The sequence below is a fragment of the Mauremys mutica genome, chromosome 1 (genome assembly GCF_020497125.1).
Source record: "Mauremys mutica isolate MM-2020 ecotype Southern chromosome 1, ASM2049712v1, whole genome shotgun sequence".
Taxonomy (NCBI): domain Eukaryota; kingdom Metazoa; phylum Chordata; order Testudines; family Geoemydidae; genus Mauremys; species Mauremys mutica.
In genome coordinates this window covers 91649724-91677511 of record NC_059072.1, presented here as the reverse complement: position 1 = coordinate 91677511, position 27788 = coordinate 91649724, and the positions used below count along the sequence as shown (strand labels likewise).

Genomic DNA, 27788 nt, shown 5'->3' with positions numbered 1-27788 from the left:
AGTAGCTGGTCCAGCTAAGAGGTGTTGCTGCTCATCAGAGGAGCTGTCCTCTAGCTCAAGCATTAGTGGCTTATTATTCTGGTGCTGAAGGTCCCCCGTTCACACCTGACCTCAGCAGCATCACCTGTGCCCACCCTGCAAGCTGTATTTGTGGTTTGGCCCTGCCAATGGCCAAGCATGTGCTTCTTGTCCAGGGAGTAGAAATACAGCTGCAGAGAGGGACTGCTCAGGGGAATGGCACCCTTAGGGGGCTAGCACTCCGCCGGGCAGACATTAGCCACACACCTGGCCGTGGTACAAAGCCCAATGGAGCAGAATTAAGGAAACAAAGAGCGACAAGGGCAGCAAGTGAGTGACACACACACACAGGTGACTAGAAAAGCCCAGCCCCTGCAAAGGGACGAGCAATGGGGCTGTTTCCCCAGGCTGACAGCTGCAGTGGCTTTTCAAACCTATGCCAGGGGTGGGTCTAAACGGCTTGGGCACAAAGGAGATTGACCACCTCCATGGTGGACCACGATGAGTGGTTGAACATGGTCAGGGAGACATGGGCTGACCCAGCCTGAGACCCTCTGGATACAGTTCCATGGGGCTGGGCAGTGGCTGCTGGGTGGGGCTGTGACCCAGGTAGCCGGCGTGTGCAATAACTGCTGGTAGGGGTGTGACTGAAGCCCAGCAGCTCCAGCGCTAGCAGCAAGCCCAGCGGCCAGCTTGGCACTGCTGCCTGCTGTGGAACTTGTACGAGTGGAGAGGGGAACACGGCTGGGCCCGGGGCAGAGGCGTGGGGGAAAACGACACAAGGTTGAGGGGGAAGGAGTGAAGCGCATGACACCTATGGCCATCACACCTAGGCTCTGCTCTGGAGCCACAACTCCATCCCAAGCCCCACACGCTCTGCTGGGCTGTAACCTGGCAGGAGCAACCGTCAGGGCCTGGTGCTGGGCAGTAGCTGCAGCCAGAAAGGCTCCATGGAACATGCGATGCAGCCAGGCCATGGAGCCTACTCACTGAGACAGCTTTGCACCCCCTTTAAACCAGCATGCCCCCATCAGTCCCCGCCTGAGCTGCCAAAGCCAGTGCTCAGCCTTGCCCCTGCTGGCAGAAATGTCCCACAGAAACTAAAAATAATGGTCCGCGCCCCCCGTCCCCGCAACCTCAGCCAGCAGTCACTGTTTACATAGGACCTATATTTTGCTACTGTGCATCCAGCAGGGGCAGCCCTGCATTCACCTACTGACCCACAGCCCTGGCCTGCGGGAGCTAAATGCAACAAGCACTGTAGGGTCAGCTAGGCCTTCATTCGAAACATTCAAAAATGGGTGTAAGAAAAATCCCCACCCCCACTCAGCGCTGGTGCCTAGCGTGTGCAGGGGAGCGAGCTGAGCTGGCAGTGAAGGGAACCGTCAAACTCCTTGTGAGCCCTTGCCAGCTGCCCTTTTGTACAGTTCGTTTATACTGGCATGACTGGTGGTTGTGGGCCCTTGTTTAAAACCCACGTGGCGGGGCAGAGGGAGGGGACGGGTTACACGTGCGAACCCAATGGGCCTTAATGGTTATTGCAATTGCTTGTCTCACATCTCCCACCTGTTGTCCTTCCTCTCGGGGGTGGGGGAGGGTGGTGCCTTTCCCCTGGCTCCCGTCAACATTGACCGTTCTGGTACAAGTGTGATGTGATGGACAGGTGAACTGGAAACAACAGCCGTGCATCAATCACAGGGCAACATGCATGCCTGTTTCACCATGCACGTTATCCGCGTACTCTCAGGAGGTGTGGGCACCTGTGCTGGTGGGTATTTCCCCCACCTTCCTCGCCCCTCCTGACACCCAGCCTAGTGCCATCAGCTATAATGGAGAAGCACCTCTGGTACTTTGCTAGCTGGTGGTCTGGGCTGGCAAGACCGTTAGCCCCAGAGGCTGCTGGGACATAAAAAGAAAAGATGGAGGTTCTTTTTAGACAGTGACCTCAGTCTTGCTATTGGTGGAGAAGGGCCGCGAGGGCTGGACATAGTGGGTGGGCGTCTGGCTGAAGACCTCCGGCAGCTTCTCGACGCTGAACTGGCGCTTGTTGGCATAGATCTGTCGGCGGACATCAGGGGGGTGGTGATGGCTGGGGTCCCAGCCTCCCTTGAAGGCAGGGCTGGCCACCAGTGGGTGGGCATTGGTTTTCACCACTTTGGCCTTCTGCCCGGGTGTAGCCAAGCCAACCAAGGCGCAGCTGTCGTGCAGGGGAGGCATGTCTTTCTGATGCAGCCCCATGGGTGGGAAGGACAGAGGACCAGGCGGAGGCATGTCCACCATGGGAAACCGCTTGTAGAATTCTTCGGGTGCACTCTCTGCAGGGGAAAGCAAAGCAAAGGGCAGGAAGTCAGACAGACAGGGAACACACACGCCTTCCTGAGCTGTACAGGAGCCTTCCACGTCTCTGCCTGCCAGGATGGCTCTCCTCCATGCATGTCCCCACCTCTCCCTACCTGGGCTTCAGCTCTGCTGCGAGGGAAAGAACCTTGGCCATCTCAATCTCTGGCCCCTGCTCCATGAATGCAGCAGCTTCCCTTGCTCAGCCTGCTCCAGGCCCCTTTCCTTCACTGACGCCTGTGCTGAACCCCCACCCCTGAGCGAAGCTTTGCTCGAACTCAGCACACACGCCACTTGCAGCCCCTGCCTCTCTCTCCAGGCCTGCAGAACTGCCAGAGGAGGGGGCTGCGCTGCTCTCCCTAACAGCAGCAATGGTGTCCCATTTCCTTCCCTCTGGCCTTGGGGAAATCACAGTCACTCCTGCCATGGGATCAGGGGAGGGAGGAGCTGAAGCAAAGACAGAGGAAGCACTTGCTGATGAAGCAGCCCTGTCCAGCCCCTGGGCCAGCGATGCGGTGGCAGCACATACCTACGGCCTTGAGCGTGGCATACTTGGCGTAGTCCGGAGCTTGGTGGGGCATGGTGCTCGTCATCTGCAGCCGGTTGCTGTGAGCATGTGGCAGCCCCATCTGGGGGGCGATGGGGGTGCTGACCACAGCATTATTCAAGTGCATATTGTCTGGAAATGCAAAGAAAGATTCTGGGAGGGAAGGTTTAAGGGGTCAGGGAGTCAGAGTCTAAGGCCAGAGAGGACCATTAGATCATCTAGCCTGTCCTCCTGTTCACCACAGGTCACTCCATTTCACTTGGCTACCCCAGTACTGAGCCCAGGAACGTGTGCGTGGCTACAGCACAGCTTCGAGAGAGGCCTCCAGTATTGATCTGAAAGCAGCAAGAGCCTGAGAATCAACCACTTCCCTTGGTAGATTGTCCCAATGGTTTCATTCCCTCTCACTGATAAAAATCTGTGCCTTAATTTTAATCTGAATTTGTCTGGCTTCAGCGTCTAGCCATTGGTTCTTGTTATATCTTTCTTCACCACATTAAAAAGCCCGTGTGTTCTCCCTGTGAAGGTTCTTGTGCACTAATCAAGTTACATCTTCTTTTGGCGACGCTACGCAGACGGCACTCGTTAAGTGGCTCACTGCAAGACATCTCCTCCCGCCTGTCAATCCTTGGTTGTTGCTCTTTTCTGCACCTTCTCCAACTTTTAAACATTCTTTTTAAACTGCCGACCCCAGAACTGGATGCGGTATGCCAGAGTCAGTCTCACCAGGGACATACACAGAGGTAAACTCATCCCACCCCGTTTATACACCAAAGGCGCGTAATAGCTCTTTTTGCCACAGCATCGCATCGGGGGCTCATGTGGACTCCTCACTCCTTTTGCGCGTCACTGATTTCCAGGATAGAGTGGCTGGCCTGCCTTCCTTGGTTCTAGTTATATATATTTGCATTTAGCTGCATAAAAATGCATTTTAATGTTAACAAGCTCACCCTTCCCCCACCCTGGCCTCAGGTTTGGCTACACCCTTCCCCCATGCGTCCCCACAGTCTCCCCTGAGCAGTCAGACATCTGTGCTGAGAGCAAACATCACCACCTGCCTCGTGGGACTGGACACCTGGGAGGATTGCTCAGGGAACCTTCCATGGCTGTGGCTCTGGTGACACTCTGTCCCCAGATCAGGAGAGGCCAAAAGCCCTTTGTAACCGACTGCTGTTTGGTGGCTGGTGTGAAGGGCGAGTTCCCATTCCATTGCGACACCCACAGCCCTGACACCGCCATTCCCGGCAGCACTAACTGGCCCCCTCAGCAGAGAGACCAGTGGCTGAATGGGCCACAGGACCTGACCTCCCGTCACTCCTAGCAACAGTCCCTTGCTGTGGGCCATGTGAGTGCAAAGCTAGGAGAGTGGCTGCCCATCTACCTGGTAGACTTCAGTCTCCAGGCTCTTGGTTGGGAGACATTCACCAGCGGTAACTTCAGATCAAAGCGTTTCAATGCAAATTCCCCTGGCCCCCTTTAATAAGTGTCATTGGCAAATGAAAGAGAAAACAGAGTCCTCCCTATCTTCCCTGGGCAGAGCAGAGCTGAACCAAACTTAAAGCTCATTGGATTAGCAGCCGATTTCCCTGTGTTACACAGCTGGGGACCGCAGTGGTACCAGTGACTCCTGGCCCCACCAATCCTCCCATTGCTGCCATCCAGGGGAGTGCCAAGGGGACAGCATGGGATAGCGATCAGCCCATCCTTCAGCAGAGGAGAAACACTTCCCCACACCCACCCCAAAAGCAGATCCCCTGTGAGGACATCCCCCCTCCACACGCTAGATGATCTCACCTGTCGCCATTCACCAGCACTGGGACTAGCTCCAGCTCTGAGGGGGAAATCCCTGCTCTAGAAGGATGAGATATAGAATGGATCCCACCCACCCCAGGTACACTCTGGCAGTGCCGGACACTGACCTACACCATATTCTGCAGTGCTTTGCACAGCCTAGCTTTAAAGAACCCAAGTGATGGGTCTTTCCCCAACACCACGGGACTGTTCCACCACCTAACACACCTCACAGCTAGGACAGTTTTCCTCCCTCCTCCATGCTCCCACCCGCTAGTCCGGGTGCAGCTAGTAACCCCCAGCCTTGGGGGCTCCTGCAGCTTGTCCTAGCCGGATGACTGCACTGTGCTCTGACCTGTGAGCTGCAAACACACGCTGACTGCTGCCAGGGCAAATGTCACTTTCGATCTTTCAGAGAAGCAAGCAGGGGACTGTCAGCCCGGAGGGGGAGCCTTCCCCCAGAGGCAGCAGGGAGCGCACTGGAGAAGGGGCAGAAGGCACACATGCAACTTATGCAAGCCTCGAAATCTGCCACCCCACGGCAGGGGCAGCCGCAGCCGCCACACATCCAAATCAGTGTCGTGTTTCCCCTGTGCCAGCCGTTATTGGTGGGGACTGTCCCAGAACCAGGAGCGGAAGCATCAGGGCGCCCAACCCTCCTGAGCCTCAACATACCTCTCACCCACAGCCCCTGCAACATCCACTAGAGCAGCAGCTACAGGGAGAGTGGAGAGAGGCATGTCCCGCTTCCCAGGGGAGTGTTGATAAAGAGCAGTGACAGGGTCCCAAGTGGGACATCTGGCCCCTTGAAGAGGAAGGAATTCCCCGTTTGAGAATAGGGTTCTGGTGAACGAATTTCCAGGGGCTGTATCCCCCCTCCCTGGGAACCCCTGATGCCAGCATGATACCCCCAGAACTCCTCATGACCAGCGCCCCATCATGCTGGGTTGACATTAGAAGAGAGCTCAGTGCCTGCAATATTCCCCATGATGAGCATTTTGGTGGTGGTGGTGGTGGTGGGCGTTCTCTCGCCCTGGAGTCCACCGCGGGAGGTAGCTCCCCAGGCTGCCTTTCATGCTCTACTTTAAATAGAAAATAACAGAAACAAGGGAACAGATTTCCTCCTGTGCATGTTCTGCTACTGCCAGATACCTGTGCCTCCGTGTAAACTGCCTTGCTTGGTTTGTTCCACTCAGGGCCCCCCAGCTCCCATCCTGCCCCCCTCAAACTTCATTCACAGAAATGGAAGGAGCCCGGGAGACCCTCTGCTGCCCACAACCCGGTCCCTGCCCAGCACAGCTGGGACTGTGAGGGGGACAGGAGGCGATGCTCTTACCTGTGCCATTTCTGGGGGAGCTCCGGGCAAGCCCGTCACCCATCTGGACCTGGATGCTGCCCACGTGGCCGTCAGTCATGTGGTCCGAGGGGCCATGGCCCGGCTGTTTCAGTAAGTCTGTGAGCGTTCTGGAGAAGGCAGAAAGGAAAGCAGTGTCACGTGAGGGGAGTCTCCACATCTCCCTGCCTCACGGGTGTGTGACACAGCCACTTGGTGCAGACATGCTATCACTCTGCCAATGCACCTCAGTTCAGACCCAGAGGGCAGGCCTACACTTCATATGCTGCATTGGTGCAGCTGCACTGCTGCAGTGTTTTAATGAAGATGGATGACGCCGATGGGGGAGAGCTCTCCCGTCGGCGTAGTTAATCCACCTCCCTGAGAGGCGGTAGCTGTGTTGGTGGGAGAAGCTGTCCTGCCATGATAGCGCTGTCTGCACCAGCACTCTAGGTTGGTGTAACTACGTCACTCAAGGGGTGGATTAGTCACATTATATTGAAGTAATTCTGTAGTGTAGACCTCCCCACAGAAACCCTGGTTATTCCAGCCTAGGGCTCAATATAGCAATGCCAATGCACCTCCACTCTGCCCGTAGATCCCACTGCTATTCCAGTGCTGGGCCACTACATGGGTCTCCCAGTGCCTCTTACGCAGCCGCTTTCCAGTCCTATGCAACAATGGCCGAACAAACCAAAAGCCCTGGTGGCCAAACACCAAACTCACCTGCCAACCAAGGTGGGATCTGAACTCTGTGCTAGCCAAGGCTAGAAGGAAAGGCCAACCCCACCTAGCCATGCCCCCCCAGCATGCTCAGCCTTGTAGCATGATCCACTTCCTCTTGAAAAGCGTGAACACTGTGGGGCACTTTGTCAATATTACAAGGGAGGCCCCTGCCACCTAGTAAATTGTCAGTTGTTGCTAATGTTAAAGGGGGTGGGGTCGGGGGGCAGGAGAATGAACTAGTGAAATCTTTGTGCTCATCACACTGTCCTCTTCCCCCTCCTGCACATCCAGAAGCTGGAGAGACCCATTTGCATGACTAGCTTAAAATAAAGAAAGACATGAGGCTTGGCCATGGTTATGGGCTTGGGGGCACAATACCTAATGGGTGTCAAAACAGTGAGGGAGAGGAATTGTTCCAAGTGAACCAAAGGTGTATAACTAGGTGTAATGGGGTGAAACAGAGGCAGAAAACTCCGGCCGAATAACAGGAGAGGTTTCCCAAGAGCTAGAACTACCAAAGTGCAGAATTGTCTGCTGAGGGAAGCAATGGAAACCCCAGGGCTTGAGTCATTTCAAATGGATGTGGAGAAAGCCCTGCAGAAGAGACTGTAGGGAAAGATCCGGCATCAGCAGGGATGTGGATGAGCCAGATGTGACCTTTCTTCGCTGTTCTGTCCATTTTTAATCATCCCTTTATTAATAATGACATTAAAGAACATTACATAAGCATCATTTGTTTAACATTCATGTCTGAAGACATCCCAGAAATTCCATGGTGCACGGAAGCTCCCAGAGCAACGTATACGCTCAGAAACCAGAACAGCCAGGGACAGCAAGTCCCAGGATCAGATACCCATGGTGCTATTTGCATAAAAATTAGCATAAAATCCAAGCCTGTCCTGCAAGGAAAGACCAAGCAAGGAGCGTCCAGATAGATTTTTTTCTGCCTCCAATCTGTATGATCATTCTCCACCCCCCGCCCCCACTTTCCTTCTGAACACAGATTCACTCCTTTTACTCCATATTTATCACATATTCCACTGCGGATGCTTCTGTCACAACCTGGCCCTGTCCCCCCATCTGGACAGACACCAGTCTGTTGTGAATGGCCCCAACCATTGGATCCCACAAGCTCCTAAGCCAATCAGGTCTGGGCAGAGCCTGGTCATTGGTCCTAGCTCTGGGTTTCTCAGACTCATTCCCAGGTATCTGTCTGTGACCCTGTGTGCCCAGGGCAGCCCTCACTGGAAATGCCAAGGTCAGGGCAGGCTGCAAAAGGGAGAGCAGATATTCCCAAGACTGGTGGGTAACACCGAAATTAAACTCCCCAACCAGTCACAAATGGTGCTTCTGCTCCACACACTGGTTATCAAGAAGCAAAAAAATAAATCTCACAGCCCCCTTTATTTCATTCCAGTTCTCTGGCTCCCAGTCAGCACATAGGTCCAGTACAGTGAGAAGTTATTTTAAACTTGGCTCACATATACAAAATGTTCTTCTGACCGTGTTACCAGGTCAATATGAGTTTGGATCTTACCCAAAATACCACGCTGCCAGCCAGTCCTTAAGCATCTAAAACTAAAGGCTTATTATAAAGAAAAAAGAAAGAATAAGTAGCGAGATGTTAAAGGGTAAAACAGTCACATACAAACAAAGATTCAAAGTCCAGATATCTGTTTCTTAGCAGTATTGGTGAGTTTGCTGGCTTGAAAGTGTCTCTGGACACTTCCACAGCTTTGTTCAGAGCTTCCTGTGTAGGAAGGTTACTCCAGAGGTAAGAAGCAGGAATGAAGACAAGAGGCAGGACTGAAGACAAAATGGAGAAGATGAAGCTGCCTTTTATAGTCTTTTACCAGGCCGCTTGTATTTCCTTTGTTTCAAACACAAGCTGCCCAGCACATGGCCAGTCTATAGGCACATCCCTGCATGCCTTGCTGAGTCCCACGGTGTATCTCTGACCCTTCCAATGTGCAGTTGATGTCCCTTGATGGGCCATCAAGCAGGCTAGGCAGTGCTGATGCCAATCTGCCTGGGGGTGTCATCCAGATGCACAGCACAAGTTTGAAATACAGATACACCCTACATATCTATCACTCATAATACAAAGATGATATGAACATATAAACAAGATTAGCATACAGGAACTCCTCACTTAAAATTGTCCCAGTTAATATTGTTTCGTTGCTGATCAATTAGAGAACATGCTCTTTTAAAGTTGTGAAATGGTCCCTTCTAACGTCGTTTGGCAGCCGCCTGCTTTGTCTACTGCTTGCAGGAAGAGCAGCCTGTTGCAGCTAGCTGGTGGGGGCTTGGAACCAGGGTGGACTGGCAGCCCCACTCTCCTAAGTTCCCTGTGCAGCAACTGCCCAGCAGGCTACCAATTGCAGCTGTCCCTCCCCCCACTGCCTTATGCTGCTCCTGGCCTCTGCCTTGGAGCTGCTCCCCAAGACTCCTGCTTGCTGTGGGGGGGGATGAAGAGGGGGGCTAATGTCAGGGTGTCCCCTGCCCCCCTGCTCCTGCACCCCACTTACCCCATCTTCCATAGAGCAGGGAAGACACACGACAGAGGGTGAGGGAGCTTCCAGGCAGCAGCAGCTGCAGCTGTGGTCCAGTCTCAGCTTGCTGATCTAATTAACAAGGCAGTGTACTTCTGACCCCACTTCATACTTAAGGGGGAAATGCTCATCTCTCTCTCTCTCTCTCTCTCTCTCTCTCACACACACACACACACACACACACACACACACACACACACACAGGGTGTGTGTCTCTGTCTGCTGTCCCTCCTTTCCTGCTGCCTTGTAAAGTAGAGTGTGAGAGTTAACTCCTGAGGGCTCAGTCAATTGCTAGTTCATCATTTAGCGGTAAGGCATTCCCTGGGAAATATCCCACCATCTGACTCCTCCACCTCAACCAAGCTTCACAATCATCATCACTGCGTACCAGTATTAAATTGTTTGTTTAAAACGTATACTGTGTGTATATATATATATATATATAATATATAATATAGTCTTTTGTCTGGCGAAAAAAATTTCCCTGGAACCTAACCTCCACATTTACATTAATTCTTATGGGGAAATTGGATTCGCTTAACATTGTTTCACTTAAAGTCGCATTTTTCAGGAACATAACTACAACGTTAAGTGAGGACTTACTGTACTGGACAAATTATAACATTTTTGCCTCACGACATATCTGGCACAACTCATTTCCATTTTACAATATTGGTCTTTATAATATTCTAAAGTGTCCCCCAGATTCCATACAGCATCACACTGCTACCCTTCCTTGTGAAGTAGACTCTGCAGCCCAGCCACCTTAGACCCCAGAACCAGTGCCCCAGCCCTCCTGAGCCTCCAGTTGCTCAGAGACACTTTTCTAGCATTCCACCTTGCTGTGAGTCCTCTGAGCTTCTTGATTAACCCTTTCAGGGACAACATGGCAAGCAAGCAAGCAAAGCACTAAAGAGTTACAGAAGCTTTGCAAAATAAGAGTTCTGAGACATATCCATCCCGAGTCTGCTCTCACCCTTTCTGTGAGACCAAGGTCTGGTCAGCATCTCAGGACAGGCAGAGTGCCTTCTGCCTTCTCTCTCTCTCTCTCTCTCCAGCCTGGTCTCCTGGCATGTGGCAGTGGCCAACCCTCTCACAGAGATCATCCTCCTCAAATACCATCTCTGACCCCTTGTGCCCATGTTCCCAGGCTGAGAATCTCCAGCCCCTTTCCCTTCTGTGTAGTGAGCTTGTGTTCCACGTGGATGGCCAATAGTTGAGAGAGAAAGCTGATGACTCTAGTTTGTTTTGTGATGGCTTCTCAGTCACAGTCTTTCAGCAAGGCCCCCCCGCACTGATCCTGGGAAGGGCAGTGTGTGGGATGCAGCATAATAACCTGAACCTGGACAAGGTGAGACCCGGGTTCAGCTCCTAAAACAAAAGGATATCCTACTCCAAAATGGAGGTTACCATCCAAAATGGAGTTTGCCATTTGATAAAGACATAGCCTACTTTGTCACAGCTTCTATACACGGGTCATTCCTGTATCACGTTTAATTGTGTCTTGGCATCTGGACAAAGAACTCAGACTCAGTACTGAAGTACATAACCATGAACTTTACACTAGCTTCCCCTGCACTGCAAGGGAATTCTCACAGCTTTCACCAAACCTCTAAAGTCCTGGACTAGCATTCACAGTGCTGAATGTAAAACCAGAGATGGATTCTCTGAGGCCAGTCCCTTTGTCAGTTGTTCCAGATCCCAGTCTGGAATATGGAAGGGCTGTTCCCAGGACCTTTATGTTTCACTCTGGCCCCTGTCAGCGATTGGTGAACATCACAAGCTAACTCTAATAGTAGCCACTGGGGACAGTGCTTAGAAAGCAATTGCCATTGGGTGATCATCTTGCATCATTCTCTGAAAATTCACACCAACTGAGATCTTGGGCTTTTTGTTAATTTCAGAATATTTCAGTGCTGGTCTTTTGATGGCAACCTTTGTTTAATTCCCCAACATTTTTCTTTTGCCAGCCATTGCTGTACCATTCTGTATTAGTCTCCAAGAGCATTCTGCCTGTGACAAATGAGGGATAATTTGCTTAGGTTGACTAACATGGCCACGAATCTCCATAAGTGCTCCTTGATTTGGGGTCTTTCTATTTGCACAATTGACTCCACTTTTCTTGGGTCCAGTCTTTGTTGCTGAGTCCATGTCCCACATAACTGCCCTCACTCAGCCTGACCTGGCATTTGTTCCAGTTTTATCTCTGGCATGCTGCGGGGTTGATTTCATTCTAAATCAGCAGATCATCAACAATAATTACTTCCACCTCATCCAGATCCTCAAAGATCTAGGACAGGACACATTAGTACAGCTCAGGGGCTGAGGCAATCCCAAAGGGAAGTAGCTTTAGCCCTCTTCCTCCCCCCCGCAATCCAAGAGGGATGTTGAAGGCACCACAGAGTTTTGGTTTGATTTGTATTTTGGGGTGAGGATTTGAACTGGGTTTTCTTTTATAGGAACTGATTCACACTCCTCCTCACGCTGTGTCCCCCCACTGAAAATACTAATTTTTCACCTTTTTACAGCCATAGCTATGAGTCAGTTTCAGCAGGCTGGAAACTGGTGGGCTAGGCTTTTATCTTTTGTCTCTGGCAGTGGAAGGACATCTCTGTCACTGAAGACCATACTACCCGAGGCAACTTCCTTTATCAGCACTCAAACGGGCCTGTTGCATCAGCAAGTTGAATGTTATTTGACCTACATTTTCTTGGGCCTCTTTGTGAAGTTCTTTATACGTGACTTTTCCCCTTGAAATAAAAAGAACATCAATACCAGCAATCCAAAGCAACCTTACAATATCAAAACAGTGTAGACAGTTGTCAATAAGAATCTATGCTATAATAAAAACAGAGTGCAAAGACCAACAGTAAGCAGCAACCCTATAAACACAATGAAAGTTTGCAAAGCTCTATGTGCATAAGCACAACCCTAAAACAACAAACGAAGCTCACAGCCTCAAGCAAACCTCCCCCACTCCCAACCAACACAAAGAATATACCAGGAACTGCTACAATAGCCAAGAGAACTCTTAGATAGGGACGGTGTCACAAACACGTTAAAGTATCCAAAAATATTAGATTTCACCAACCTCCACAATCACTATCTAGAGCAATGGTTCTCAGTCAGGGGCACATGTGCCCCTGGGGATACACACAGGTCTTCCTGGGGGTACCGCAACTCATCTAGAGATTTGCCCAGTTTTACAATAGGCTACATAAAAAGCCCTAGCAAAGTCAGTACAAACTAAAATTTCATACAGACAATGACTTGTTTATACTGCTCTATTTATACTATAGTATAGTTTATACTATACACTGAAATGTAAGTACAAGATTTATATTCCAGTTGATTTATTTTATAATTATATGGTAAAAATGAGAAAGTCAGCAATTGTCAGTAACAGTGTTGCTGTGTTCTTATATCTGATTTTGTAAGCAAGTCATTTTTAAGTGAGGTGAAACTTGGGGGTATGTAAGACAAAGCAGACTCGTGAAAGGGGCACAGTAGCCTGGAAGGGTTGAGAAGCACTGCACTAGAGCAACCCCACAACAAATCTATGTGTGCCGTGCACTGCTAGTGTAACGCTGAGGGGGGTCATTAGCAGCAGGGCTCGTGTTTGGAACCTCTGGAGCTTAAGGCACAAGCCTCTACTGCTTGAGCTAAGACCCAGGCTGCTAAGCTTGCTACAGGGTGGGCTATCAACCTTTATGTGGCCTAACCACCACTGAGTGGGCATGTCTTACACTAGCAAAACCCCCTTCAATAGGGCATTGTGAACAGCCCAAACAAGCAACCAATGAGCGTATGCAAACATTCATGAGAATCCCTCCAGTGACAGACTGGTGTGAGCACCCCCGGGGTTGTTAGCAAGCCAGAAATCAGAAACCCATGTGCACAAACCAGTGCTCAGAAAAAACCCTACAGTAACAAAAGTGTCACAGCCTATCACTCAGCAACAGCCCTCTGACAACAAACATACACTGCCCAGTGTTCTTCAGCAACCCTAAAACGATTGCCAGGCATGTGCAATGATGGAAGCATGTTAGTAAAGACGGAGAGATCAAGCTGGAGAGTTAGAGCCTGACGATCCAACCAAGCTCCCAGGTCTGACTAACCCCCAGCTTCTGGATACTTTGGATCCAACTCCGACTGCAGTTGATGCCCATCTCTGGAGGGACCCACTGGCAATTCTTTTCCAACCCATCAGCAAGAGGACCCAGAGCAGGGCGAAGGAGACAGTGTGGCCATCCAAGAAGCGGAGAAGCAAATTAGTGAAAGTGACGGGTGACATTGCCCAAAGCCAGGATGAATTCTTCATCTCTGCACTCAGAGGGAAGCTGAAGGTCTCAGGCTGGTGACTGGGAAGGAGGAGAGGGGAAACCAGTGAATCAATGAGTGAGTAGAAATGTGGCAGCTCAGTGGGGGTGCTGCAGGGTACCTACCTCAGGGCCAAGTTGGGTTACTGAACTGGCCTCCCACACTGAAGTTCAAATCATTAGCTAAAGCAACACGTGAGATAAGCTTGGGAGTCTCAGCTTAGTCTCCAGTGGAACGGTGTCAGCATGACTTAGATTGTAAGCTCTTTGGGGCAGGGACTGTCTTGCTCTGTTTGTACAGCACCTGGCACACTGGGGTTGAGGTCCATAACTGGGATTCCTAGGCACTGCCCCAATACAAACAATAAAGCAGCCATCATCACCACCACATATGGACCACATAATTCATCAAGAATGGCAATCAGCCGCTGAAGAGAGGCCCACTACAGGAGTGGCAGGAGAGGTTGTAGATCAAGATCAAGGTGCATTGGCTAGACTGGGCCTGGAATAGCAGGGGGTGCTAATGGTAAGGATTGAGGAGACCTGGCAAAGCAGTGGGAGGAGAGGGTTTGGCCCTTGGACTGAAATAGGGGGTGGGGCAGGTCAGGATCATGGTATTGGAGCGTTATGAATGCGTTGTTGCTGCTAGACTATTATTTGTATTCTGGTAGCAAATAGAGGTCTACTGTGATAATTGGGCCTGCAAATTTACCCTAATTGTAAGCTCAACTGTAAAAAGTGTGTGAAGGTTCCTAAGATGTCACAATAACCTGTCCCAACACATGCTGATGGGGGAAAAGGTATGAAACGCAGACAGAATGACTGGTGTACGCAGACACGATAGTGCTACGGAATTAGTCCAACCAAAAAGGCCTACTGATATAACTCAAGGACTGTGTTAAGCTCATGCCTGGCAAACAAGAAAGTGTGGGTCCAGAAATCAATTAACCAAAACTGGTGGGTAAAACATTCAGCCGAATTGGTGAACAAAGTAAGAGGGGGATGGGCTATTCCACCCATCACTCCCTTTTTGGGTCCTTAAAGAAAGAGATTTCGTGTGGGGAAATATAGAAAAACAAAACAGACAGAGGCTATTGGAGTGAGCTTCCCCATGATGGCTGCCACCGCCATCATCTTGTGTGACCTTTGATCTTCTTCGTCCTAATCCTGAGAGATGTCCTGACCAGAGCAGGCCAGATAGAGGGACCCAGATGACAATCGCCACCTCTACTGGCTCCAACTGAATCCCAAATGCCACCTGAATAAAAAGGAATCGAACAACAGCAACGACAATAGGTCCAGCTCATCTCAACTAACTTCTTCTCTTTTCCCCAAAAAGGACAGTTATTATCATCTTTGACATCACCTCAGAGACTGTCAAATAAAGGAGGTTTCCTTCTAAAAACTCTGTCTAGCCGAAGAGAAAGGGAAGCTGTTAAAATGAAAGCCTCACTTAATGCTTTACATCTCGGATGCTTTCACTGTTTTTGTCCCTTTAATAAAAAGTTAAGATTTTCATTAATGTGTTTTCCATAGTACTAAGCAAGTGGATATTTGTGCACACCAAACCAGGAACCTTGTTTAACGCTCCTTAATGTTAGACAGGAACTATGTTACGTTAACACCTTTGGCCCATTTATTCTATCTAAATGAACACAAGAGGCCCTGCCCAAGATCAGGGCCCCATTGTGTAGACCAGGTGTGGGCAAACGTTTTGGCTCGAGGGCCACATCTCGGTGTGGAAATTGTATGGTGGGCCATGAATGCTCATGGAATTGGGGTTGGGGTCCAGTAGGGGCTCAGAGCTCTGGCTGGGGGTGCGGGCTCTGGTGAGGGGCCAGAAACGAGGAGTTCAGGGTTCCGGGCTGGGGCAGGGGGTTGGAGTGCGGGGTGTGTGTGTGAGGGCTCTGGCTGGGGGTGCAGGCTCTGGGGTGAGGCTGGGGATGAGGGGTTTGGGGTGCAGGAGGGGGCTCCAGGCTGGGACCGAGGGGTTTGGAGGGTGGGAGGAGGATCAGGGCTGGGGCAGAGGGTTGGGGTGCAGGAGAGGCTCAGGGGTGCAGGCTCCAGGCAGCGCTTTCCTCAGGCAGCTCCTGGAAGCAGCGGCATGTCCTCCCTCTGGCTCCTATGTCCGTAGGCACCGCTCCTGCAGCTCCCATTGGCCACAACTCCCGACCAATGGGAGCTCTGGGGGGTGGAGCTTGTGGTGAGGACACTGCGCGGAGCCCCCTGGCTGCCCCTAAACGTAGGAGCCAGAGTGGGGACATGCCGCTGCTTCTGGGAGCTGCGTGGAGCTGCAGCACGGGTGCTTGGAGCAGCTGGTGATCCTGCTCCCCAGTGGGAGCTCGAGGACCGGATTAAATTGGCTGGTGGGCTGGATGTGGCCCACGGGCCGTAGTTTGCCCACTCCTGGTGTAGACACAGCACACTAGGTCCAACTGAGCTAGCAAGCTAAACATAGAAATATAGCTGCAGCAGCCTGGGCTGTCTGCCCCGAGAAGTCCCACCCGGGACCCTAGGTACTTTCTAAGGCAGCTGTACTGTCCTGCCGCCCATGACCACCCTTCTATTTTTAGTGTACTAGTTTGATCAAAGCTAGTGCACATGTGACTAACCAGACTGGAAATGACACCTCCAGCCCGCAGAGCCAGAGGTACCCTCTGAGACAGTCCCTGCTCCAAAGAGTTTATAATCGAAGGACTGGCGAGGGAAGCAGATTTGCCCCAGGCCACATTGCTGATCAGTGGCTGAGCCAGGCCCAGGTCTCCTGAGTCGCATATCCACTGCCTCCCAATTCACGTGACCATCTCCCTACCAATCAGACAGGTCCCTTCCCTGAGGCAACGGTACTGCTGTGCTACACGATAGGAAATATGCTATTAGGGCAGATCTAAGGAGACATGACGGATGTCAAAGAGCCATAACCTTGTCTAGCATTCTCAAGCTGTCCCATATCGGGGCAATGGCTCAGCAACCGCTGTGAAACAATGGGACTAGGATTCCTGCTAAGACTTTCAGCTACACCAGAATGCACTGGCCCCAGAGCACCTCTGTTCTGTTCTTTTCACTGGCTGTAGGGGCTCCTCGCTCTCTGGGCAGGTTTCAGAGATTCCTTCAATCCAGAGGGAGCAAGTTGCCATGGCCTCAATGTCGAAATGTGTCAGAGTCCTGACTCCTCTACTGACTCATTCAGGTGAGCGTTCAACTTAGCCAGAAAGGATTAAAAAGCTCATTTTTGTCCCTTCCCAACCTTGCTCTGCAAATCAAACAAATGAGCAGAATTCTACCCCCTTCACCCAGCTCCCCACAGCCCTGGGTCTGTTATCACTGCAAACGCCAGGGGCTAAATTCACACCTGGAAATAGCAGGCTGCCCCTTTTGGCCTTTGGAAAGGAGCAGAGGGGCAGTATTTGGTGCACCCATCCCACACTTATGGAGAGAGACGAACAGACAGAAGCGGGAGGTGGAGAGAGATAAAGAGAAAGGGCCCGATCCTGCTCTCACCCCAGGGCCAATGAGGCACAACTCCTACTCCTGAAGGCATTCTGTGCCAAAAAATTAAAAATTCTGCAGCAAAAAAATAAAAATTCTGCGCACTATATTTTAAAATTCTGCAAATTTTATTTGTCAAATAAATGTGGAGGCTCCAGCATGGCATTGGTGAGCACAGGCCACTCGGTGCACAGAGTTGGGGATTACTGTTCAGTTGCCCAGGGGAGGTGGAGGGGAGGCTTGCAGAGTTTCCTTCAGCTGGGGCAGAAATCTGGGGGTGGGCCTGACCCGGCCCCAGATGCTGTGTAGGAGAAGAGGAAGTCCCATCCTCCCCAGCCCAGCTGGGACTAGCAGATGAGCCCGACGCAGGGTAGGAGCCACCAGCTGGGTCTTCCCCAGTCCTGCCTCCTGCCCCACAGTGATTTACCTCTCTTCCTGGGCCCCTAGAACATACTGTTGGGGAGAGTCGCTTGACAGCTCTTGTGGCTTCCCTTTGCATCCTTGTCAGAAAGTCATTTTTCTGTAGGGAAACAAAGAAATCTGTGGGGGACATAAATTCTGCACATGCGCAGTGGCACAGAATTCCCCCAGGAGTAAACTCCTCCATTGAGGTCAGTGGAGTTCACAGCAGCATTAGCCTGGTGCATGCAAGAGGGAAAGGATCTTCTAATACAGCACTTTAGTCTGTGGTGTTACCACTCCAATCTTGTCATGCATATCCCCCAATAGCCATTCAGGCCCCCTTCCCTGCAGCTTCCACCCTTCTCTTCTACTGCTTGGTTGCTTTAGGACAGATTTAAGGAGGTAAGATGAAAAGGAACTCCCTTTAATGTGACAAGGCAGCTGCTGCTCAGGTTTCTGCGCTTGCAGGAGGCTACGATGCTGCTGTCCTTACTCTCAGCGAGTAGCACCACCGCCGCTAATAGTGTTCCTAGCAGAACAGGGTCTTAGCCCATGTGAGGCAAGGTGGCAGGCTTGGAGATGTTGACTGGAAGCTGTTAGGGGCACGGCCTGTATTTACTTCTGGGTCAGGTGTGAAGCCCTTCCTCATACCAGAGAGTACCTTGCTCCATTGGCTTCAGGGGACCACCACGGTGCAGGAAGGTACAAGCGCAAATAAAGGCAGCGCAATCGGTCCCTCTGTTTCTGTACAGCACCGAGCACATCCTGATCCTGACTGGGGTCCCTGGCACTATCATAATGCAAATAAGGAAATAATACATCTCCCCCCACCCTGTACTTCTCTGCCAGTTTGTTCTCTCCCCCCAGATCTAGGACTTTAGAGATCCTAGGACCAACCCTTTCCTCGTAGCCTGCAACCTCCCCAGCCCTGCTCCAATCTCCCCAGATCGCGCTGCAGTTTGGTTCTGCCTCCTGGGGCTTTGTCCCCGCTTTGACCATGCTTTCAGCCGCAAGTCCCATCGCAGCTGACTCCACACCAAAGAAACACCCGCCCCAGACAGACGTAAAGCAGCCCCCCAGAGCGCCGAGCAGAGCTGACTTTTATAACGTCAGTTGATCAAAAAAGCTTCTAGAAGCTTATGACAGCAGGACTAGGCCACAATTCACTTACTGACGGGTGGAATTTCTGCCATTGTGACAGAGACCACCTTGGAAGTGCTCCAGGAACCACTGCGTCACTATGAAGTGAGCCTGACTGGCCGCCATGATACACGGCCAGTACATACCATAAAGGGTACAAGGTGCTACCAGCCACCCTTTGCGCCAGCTACACAAAGAAGGCAGTGATGTTCCGTCACCTTGCGTGTTTGTGGAGAGCACGAGCATGGACCCAGCCCACTGGAACCTGGGCCTGCTGCATGCAGATTGAGACCAGGCCATCGGGACGCCTGCCTGCCTGCACTGTCTGCTCCCTCTTCAACATGTGGGATTTAAAGACTTCTGCTGCAGCTGTTCACCCAGAAGCCTGATTCTCCTCTCACCTGAGTGTCGATCACATGGCACTCCACTGAGCAACACCAGTGTAAAACAAGACCAGTTAAAGCGGGAGCCATGGGGAGCCTCCACCAATAGCCTGCAGGGGCTGTGGTGAGGGTGCACAGATATGCTGAGTGTGTTTCCGATCACATGCTGCCTGTTTTTACAGTGATTGCGGCCAACATCCTCTCCAGAAGAGGCTACCCACAACCTCTGCCAACCATGAACCATGTGATCGTTGTTGCAGTCAGTGGCACTGTCTTCTAGAATCTGGATTAGATGACCTCCTGAGGTCCCTTCCAACCCTGATATTCTATGATTCTATGATCTCTTCAGACCCATGGGCTGTCCTCTGCTTTCCTCATGCAGCGCAGACCCCATTGTACCAGAGTCAGGACTGTGACACATTTTGACACTGAGGCCATTGCTCCCTCTACATCAAGAGATTTCTGAAATCAGCGCAGACCCTGTGCTACCTCTGCACAGACACTTCATGCATCCGCTCCTGGCCCAGGCAGCTTATGCATCTGTTGTTATCTTCCCCCTCTGGTGCGGTCTTGTTAGAGGCCATCTGTCCGGGCACAGGTTACCAGCTTCGACACCTCTTGCTGCTGGGGTTGCTGGCCTGCATCACCAGGCCGCCTGGATTTGTCACAGTTGCATTACTGTTTCTGTGCACTTGCATATGTTGTGAGACACGCCCCACTCCTGCCTCTGCATGCACATAAGTCTCCAGTGCATTTCAGTGGAGAATGCTGGCGCGTAACATCTCCTCCCTGCTATTAGCACTGTATAAGCGCAGCTTTCGCCTTTCCAGAACATTTTGTGTCAAAGGAAACTATCAGGATCATAGACAATATATTTCATAATAAACTGGATAGAGCGTACCCGTGGTACTGCCCTCTGCTGGAGAGTGTCAGAACTCCTCAAGTGTGAGTCATAGAGCCTATGCTGCTAACAGAGAGAGTCTTTTAGCTCACGTGGTAGAAGCCAGAGGATGCGAGTTCTACACCTGCTTTTGCTGTGAAGTTCAGAAAGACCATGCGTGCTCAGCACAGCAACAGCCATTAAGTGCTCTGGTAGGTGGCCAGAGATTAGCTACCATACTCCATACGGAGAATGGGCTGGTGTGGGGTCCTACTTTTGTCACATGGAAGAAGTGCAAAGGCATGCAAGAAAAACCTGCCTTTTCCCACTCCATCTGCTCATGTCCAAAAATACGCAGCTTCTGGGGAAGAGATCTGTTCAGTGATGACCCACATATTTCAAAGTACCGTCCCATGTGATTGGAACGTATGTTTATGGGGAGCTAGACCCTGAGGGGGAGCAGAATACATTACCAGCTTGGTTAAACAGGGAGCGCTGACTTGCACTAGTGAAGGGAAAAAAACCGAACGCTCAGATCTGGCACCACAGAATCCAGGCTACAAGTAAAAAAACAGGTTTCCTCTGGTTAACACAATCTGCCAAGAGGACAGCTCACACGTTAAACCCTGATGGCAAGAAATGCAGGAGAATAAATGGAACCCAACCACACGTGTCCTGAAGAAAGATCTGTTGGTTCTCATTATTGGCCTAAGAAGATGTGATTCCCAACAGTGGGCTAAGCTTTTGGGGTACTGGTGTATCTGTGTATCACTGCTAGGCACTACCAGTTTCATGGAAAGTCTCTCTCTCTTCCTATTACCCACACACATGAAATGGGAACTTACCCCCCTCCCTGACACCATATGACTAAACACAGCCCCAGGCATGGCCAGGACCAGGCGAGGGAAAAGCACGTTACTGAGATTCCAGCAGCTAGATCTGGCAGCCGACCGCTCCTGGGGATCTCGCTGATGAGGTTGGTAGGGCACCAATTGAGTCCTAGTTCAAGTGTGTAGGTAGGCACTGCTGGGAGGGAGCTCACATTGCTGGCCAGAGAGGAACTATAGCTAATGGCCACCAGACAATACTTTCCCTCCCCTCTTTTCTCATTGGTTTCTCTTGGAGAGAGCAGGGTTAGAACATCCCCCTTGCTCACACAACACATTCTTCATACCCCGCTCCAGCCCCACCAAACCCTCCCATCACAGAAAAGGCAACAGGCCTTCTGGGTACACCCCAGCGGAGCTGAGAGAGGTGTGTTATGACAGGAGTCATCGCAGCATCCCTGGGGATGTAGCGTCCTTCCTCCAGTTGTCCCAGCCAGGAAAACAAGCGTGTGCATACGCGCACACACGCACTCTTGGACGCGTGCACACCCCAAGAGTGCAGAGAGCACTTCCCAGGAGCAGGCTAGTGGCAGAGGAGTTGGGGCGGAGGGAGGCTGGGGGAGTTTGTATCGATTCAGTAGACCTGCCAGGCAAATGAGGAACAGGGAGGAGGTGGAAGGGATGGAGGCAGACACAGAGACAGAGAGGACTAGGCTTCATCTCATAGATGGACTGAGACTTAATTGAACCTGGATTCACCAAAATGTTGGGCCTCCTAGTCCTGCCTGCTCCCAGATGGACACTCGGCTTCCTCCTTAGCCCTCTGCCAAAATCAGGCAGCCCCCAGCTCAGCAGGCAGCTGGCTACTAGTGATCACCGTGCATGGCACTGCTGTTTGCTACTCTCCTGGAAGAGTGAGTCCCCTCGGAGCATGGGGCTCAATCTTGCCTTCATCTGTTCCTGTCATCGCCTCCTCAGCGCTCTCATTCCTCCTCCCCCATCCCAGCCCTGAGTGGCAGCTGCCTTTCAAGGGATTCTGTAATCACCCTGCCACCCACTCCAGCCTTCTCCTCTACACCTGTCACACCCAGCGGCTCGGCTGAGTCAGCCCTTGGGGGGGCGGAGCTTTCATGTCAGCGACGGGCGGGAGGTGGGGCTTCTCCCAGTGCTGACTCAGTGGCTGCCAGCGACGGGAGAGCAGAGGCTGCTACCCGTTTGGAGACCAAACGCAGGACATTTAGTTGCTACAAAATTGTATAACAAAGCAAGGGGGACGAGTGCTAAGGCCCAGCCATTTCAGGGGATGTAGATATTTTGAGATGCTCTCCTGGTCATTATCTGTCCTGGGCAGGCATTTCCTCAGGCGCTGCCTTTTTAATAGACCCCCCTAACACGGCCCCATATAACGGAGTCATCACCAGATCTACCCCCCTGGCCGACAATCTGCAGCTAAAACATGCACCTCACCGATTAGAAACTCACCCAGGTGCTTGATGGAATCATGTCTACGCTGCGCCCTCTTTGTCCCCTGCCCTCTCCCCCTCCCCTCTGTCTGTGCCTTTCCCCATCCCTCTTGTCCCTATCGTCCTCTCCCCCTTTGTTTTAGATCATCCAACTTCCTTACTTCTGCACCAGTGCTGTGTTCTGCCACCAAGGGATCTCTGGTGCTGCTGATCAGGAGGGAGACGCCCTGGCAGAGCTGTGGTTGCCCTCGGTCAGGGTAGGGGAAGGCTGGGCTAACAGGAGGTGCTGGAGATGAGGAGTCCTGGGCACTGGCAGGGCTACATGTGGCACCTCCATGGCTGGCTTAGGAGGGGCAGCTCGGAGGCAGCACTGAGGTGCATTGGCAGAGCTCTGCATGGGAACTTTGCGCCCTGCCTGGCTCCACTGGCTCTTGTTAGCACCTCACTGCGTAGCATAAAACTCGCTAAAAAAAATAAATCAGCCTAAGAGAGAAGCTGCAAAAAAGTAAAAGCAACAAATCTGTGTTGATTGTGCTGCTGCTGCTGCCCTTCCTCCCCGCTGCCAACACCCTCTGTCCTGACCCCCAGCACTGCCAAAGCCTCCCCCCGCTCTGACCCCCAGCACTGCCAACGACCCTCCATTCCCAGCCCCCCAGCACTGCTAAATCCCCCCCGCCCTGACCCCCAGCACTGCCAAAGCTCCCCCCGTCCTGACCCCCAGCCCTGCCAACAACCCTCCACTCCCAGCCCCCCAGCCCTGCCAATGCCCTCCGTCCTGACCCCCAGCACCCAGCACTCCACTCCCAGCCCCATAGCACTGCCAACGCCCCCCCTGCCCTGACCCCCAGCACTGCCAATGCCCTCCATTCTGACCCCCAGCACTGCCAACACCCTCCACTCTCAGCCCCCCAGCACTGCCAATGCCCCTCCCACCCTGACCTCCAGCACTCGGCACTCCACTCCCAGCCCCCCAGCACTGCCAATGCCCTCTGTTCCGACCCCCAGCACTGCCAATGCCCCGCCCCGTCCTGACCTCCAGCACCTGGCACTCCACTCCAGCCCCCCTGCACTGCCAATGCCCCCCCATCCTGACCCTCAGTACCTGGCACTCCACTCCCAGCCCTGCCCAGCACTGCCAACACCCCCCCGTCCTGACCCCCAGCACCCAGCTACTCCACTCCGAGCCCCCCAGCACTGCCAACGCCCTCCATCCTGACCCCCAGCACCCTGCTACTCCACTCCGAGCCCCCCAGCACTGCCAACGCCCTCCATCCTGACCCCCAGCACCCTGCTACTCCACTCCCAGCCCCCCAGCACTGCCAACGCCCCCCTACCCTGACCCCCAGCACCCGGCTATTCCACTCCCAGCCCCCCAGCACTGCCAACGCGTCCACTCCCAGCACCCCAGCACTGCCAGTGCCCCTCCATCCTGACCCCCATCACCCAGCTACTCCAGTGCTAGCCCCCCGCCAAGCGCTGTGCCAATGCCCCTCCATCCTGGCATAAAGCATGCATTTTTATTGCAGGCCCTTTGCCATTGTGCCTCACCTCTGTCTTGCACCACTCCATGGTGTTCCAGCTGGGGGGCCCTCTGCTGCCCTTGGAGCAACAGTCCCCATCAGCTGTTTGACAGCCCCTAGGAGACAATGTCACCACATAGGGCTTTGTCTACAGGGACCTAGGACAAAACCCCAACCCAACTCACCACACTGGTGACCAAAGCCAGAGCCAAGATATATGAATAGCAAGAGGTTACATTACTGATTTCCTTTTCATAGCAAAGTGCTGTACAGAATGAATGTTTGGGGATCACTCACACGGCCAGGAAATGCAACCATCTCTGGGGTGGAATGCCATGGCTATGCTCACCCAGCAGAACAATCCAGCCATGCCATAGGCTGGGTAAATTAGGATAATCCTCTCCTTTGAAATGTGAGAAGGAATTTGGGAGGTGCACTGCAGTTACCTAGGGTGGATTTGACTGAGATGCCAGTTTTAACCCCTATTCTCTAGCAAAAAGTGCTGTGGGGCTTTTAAAGACCACATGCCTGCTCCTTAGGATGGTGTACATTGACGCCAGTGGAGGATCCGGCCCCCACGAGGGGGCAAGGCAGCATTTGCGGTGCCCTTGAGAGACGGCACCGATTCCATGATCCCAGCGCGGGACCGCTCAGAGTGCGGCGTCAGGGGACCGCTCCGAATGGCACAACACACCTGCTTTGTGTCAGGCACCCTGTGACCAGCGCTGGGCACTTGGCATAGCCCCAGTCTGTGGCATCACAACATGCCAGCCAGCCCTAGAGACCTGGTGCCTGGAAGTCAGGACTTTCCTAAGGAGTTTGGCTCTGGAGTCACTCTTCCTGGCTGCAGCTCGTTAGCGGCTCTCTCCCCGCCTGCCACTCAACAGGGGTCAGTGGAGCAGCTGGTTGCAGGCACAAGGCTGAGCGAGTTCCCCCAGGCCATGCGAGCTGGACTCTCTGGCAGCCCCAGTGAGTCTGTCAGTGGGTGACACACTCTCGCCTTAAATCTGTCCCCCCACCGAAGCACCATGGCACCTCGCTGGCTGCCCCCACCCCCCCCAGCTCCACTAGCGTCATGAGTCAGGTGAGGTCTCATGTTCTCCTGTCCTGCCATAGCAGGAAGCAATGGGGAGGGGAGGCCCTGGCATTTTAAGAAGCTGGCATCTCAGGTGCCACTGCCTCCCCGCACCTGCCTCTACACACACACACACACACACACACACACACACACACACACACACACACACACACCCTTTCATCATGGACAAGCCCCTGAACCACCCACCGCCCTGACAGAAACTGATAACAACTGAACGTGCTTGAAAGGACGTAGGACCTCTGGGGGCCATCGCTGGGGCAAAGTGGCGTGGCTGGAGGTGACATACCTCTGCCCTGAGCTGGGACTGAACCTTCCCAGAGTGCTGCGGGGGGCGGGAGGGCGAGACGTTCCGAGAGGGGGAGAGGGAGGCTGAATGCAGAGAGCTAATAAAAAAGGAAGCGCGTGTGTGTGTTTGTGTGTAGCGGGGATGGGTCGGGGGGACACGCAGAGGCGGTGCTAGCCCATTGGGGGCCCTAAGCAGAATATTTTGGGGGGCCCTCCTGAACACATAATAAAAAGTGAATTGTCCCCCCCCCCCAAGCTGCTTGGGGCCCTGAGCAATTCCTTAGTCGGCTTCTGGGAACACAACAAGAAGAACATTTATTTGAAGTGAAGAACTGACATATTAAGAGAGCGCGTATTAAGAGAGCGTGCACCAGAGAAGAAAAGAGAGAGCAGGCGGCACACAGGGAGGGAGGGAGGAAGGGACAGACAGCAATACAGAGACGATGCGAGAGTGAGAGAGAAGGAAAGAGGGAGAAAGAGGGTGCGGGGGCGGGAGGGAATCCTGTAACCTTCCCGGTCCCTGTTACTCTCTCACTGCTGGGAAGTCCAGCCTCTCAGACTTGCTGGACAAAAGAGAGGAGACACAGAGGTTGAGCAGAGTCCCAGCAGTGCCATCCTGATCCCTCGTTCCCCCACCCATCCCTTCAGCTGGCTGCCTACTCCCTCCTGGCACCCACATGGTAGCAAAGCCACCCCGCCGGAGAAAGGAGGTGCCCTGGCTGAACTTTTTGCCCACAGCACGATCAAAACCAGCCCGGACAATGCTGCGGTTCTCTGGCAACCTGCTGGCAAGGAGGGGAGAGGGTCATATGGTAAACACACACACACACACATCCTTTGACAAGACAGAAACTAATGAAGCTGCTCAGCGAGGTCTCTCCCAAAGCAGGATGCTGCAGGAAAGCTAAGACGTTCATTGTAAGTAATCGTCCTGTATAGAATCTAACTCTGAAATGCCCCCAAAGAGATGGCAAAACTATGAGCCTTACACTCAGAATCACAGAAATCAGGGCTGGAGAAGACCGGTTAGAGTAGGACACGCCTTGTCCATCCCCTGAGGACTGTTCCCAGGATCTGACCAGTCCACTGTTAAATGACCCAAGTGATGGGGCTTCCATCCCCCGACCCCCTTTGGGGGACTATTCCATAGCCCAGCAGGACTCACTGGTAGGAAAGGGTTCCTGATCTCCAGCCTAAATTTCCCGTTGCTCAGCTTCACCCAACAGCTCTGATTTCTACCCCCTCAACTCATTCCTCTCCCGCCTCGGTGTTTCAGACACCTGGCTCCCCCGTAAATTCTCTTCTCAGGGTCCAGAGCCACATCAAGGAGGGTTTGAGGGGTGGCAGGTCACTGTGGGGATCTGGGGTTGGACTGGGTCTTGCCCTCTGGAAGGGAAGGTGAAAATGCAGCCAAGAGGGAAGTCTGGAAGTATCATCTATCTGCTGTGGAGGGAGACAGAGGGAGCTGGGACAGAGACAGAGAGGAAGGGAGGAGTGAGGTCCCTTTTACCTGGACATGGTCATCTCCGTCGGGGGGCTACGTGATTTCTCCAGGCCCAGCTTGGTGAAGATGCCCACCAGCACCATGATGGCCACCACGCCACAGATGATATATACAATCATGTTGGTCTTGTCTCGGGTAGGATCCTCGGGGGTCTCATCCACCCGGGCTGGCGGCTGGCCTGTGTTGACCCAGTTGGGGGTGTCGTAATTGGAGCATCCACTTTGGTCCAGCCGCCCGTGGTTGAACTGGCAGCAGAAGCGGTACCCGCAGGTGCCACAGCAGTACCGGTAGATCCCTGAGTTGCAATTGAATGGAGGGTCCCATTGCCCCATGACATCGTAGTAACCACGGCACCTGTCCCCACCTGGCACAGCCTCAGTGGGGGCCACCATGGTGTCCTCCAAGGTGGGAGCCCAGCTGGTGTTACCATGACTCTCCACCTGTCCCTCCAGCTCAGGATCCTGGGTGCTGGGCGCTCTGGTCCAAACCCGCCCTGGGTCCAACAGAACCAGGCAACAGACTCCGAAGACGTAACCCCGCTCCATCCGTGCGCCACTCCCGCTTGCCATCGCAGTCGCCTCGTCAATGGGGACGGAGGCTGGTTAGCGCCTCGCCCGCCTTCTCGAGGGAGAAAAGCTCCTCTCCTCCGGAGACGCAGCCAGGAGGGTGTTCAAAAATTCCCAGCCAGATGCTAGGACACAAGCTGTATCACTCCGTCAGCCGGCGGGAAAAGACGAGTCACCCCCACCTCACTAAACAGCTCCCCCCAGCAAACCCCACAACTAGAACGAGCCACCGGCTGAGCCAAGGGCTTAGGGTGGGGTGTGGGGCAGGGGAAGGAAAAAAAAGGAGAAGAGGAAAATACTAAAGATAAAAACAACAGTATGGGGAGTGTCAGCCTGGCATCAGGGCAACCCCTGAAATTCCTAGTGAGAGCCTGGGTGCAAGGAGGCAGGAGCTGCAGACCCCCCTCTGCTCCTCGTCCTTCAGGAGTGAATTTTGTATCTTTGTCGTGTCAGTCGAAAGGCTGCCCTGGAAACAGCGAGGGCTGTTCCCACCTCGGGGGCTAGAAGCTGGGAGAGGATCCTGGAGGCAGCCAGCGCAGCTCTGTCTCTCTCCCCCTTCCTCGGAGACACTGAGCTTTCTGAAAAAAACAACACACACACACAC

General features: G+C 52.9%; 1 protein-coding gene across 2 annotated transcripts; it reads right to left on the bottom strand.

The window, feature by feature from the left end:
* Positions 1-316: 316 nt before the first annotated feature.
* On the bottom strand, positions 317-27187 carry SHISA8 (shisa family member 8). 2 transcript variants are annotated; one of them, XM_045020062.1, is made up of 4 exons: positions 26625-27187; positions 6030-6157; positions 2885-3055; positions 317-2333 (listed from the first exon to the last, which is right to left on the bottom strand). In XM_045020062.1, the coding sequence occupies exons 1-4, from the start codon at positions 27185-27187 to the stop codon at positions 1951-1953; spliced, it is 1245 nt and encodes a 414-aa protein (XP_044875997.1). In that variant the 3' UTR covers positions 317-1950. The 2 variants fall into 2 exon arrangements, with proteins under 2 accessions (XP_044875997.1, XP_044875998.1); XM_045020063.1 differs by having other exon boundaries at positions 2885-3034.
* Positions 27188-27788: the final 601 nt, after the last annotated feature.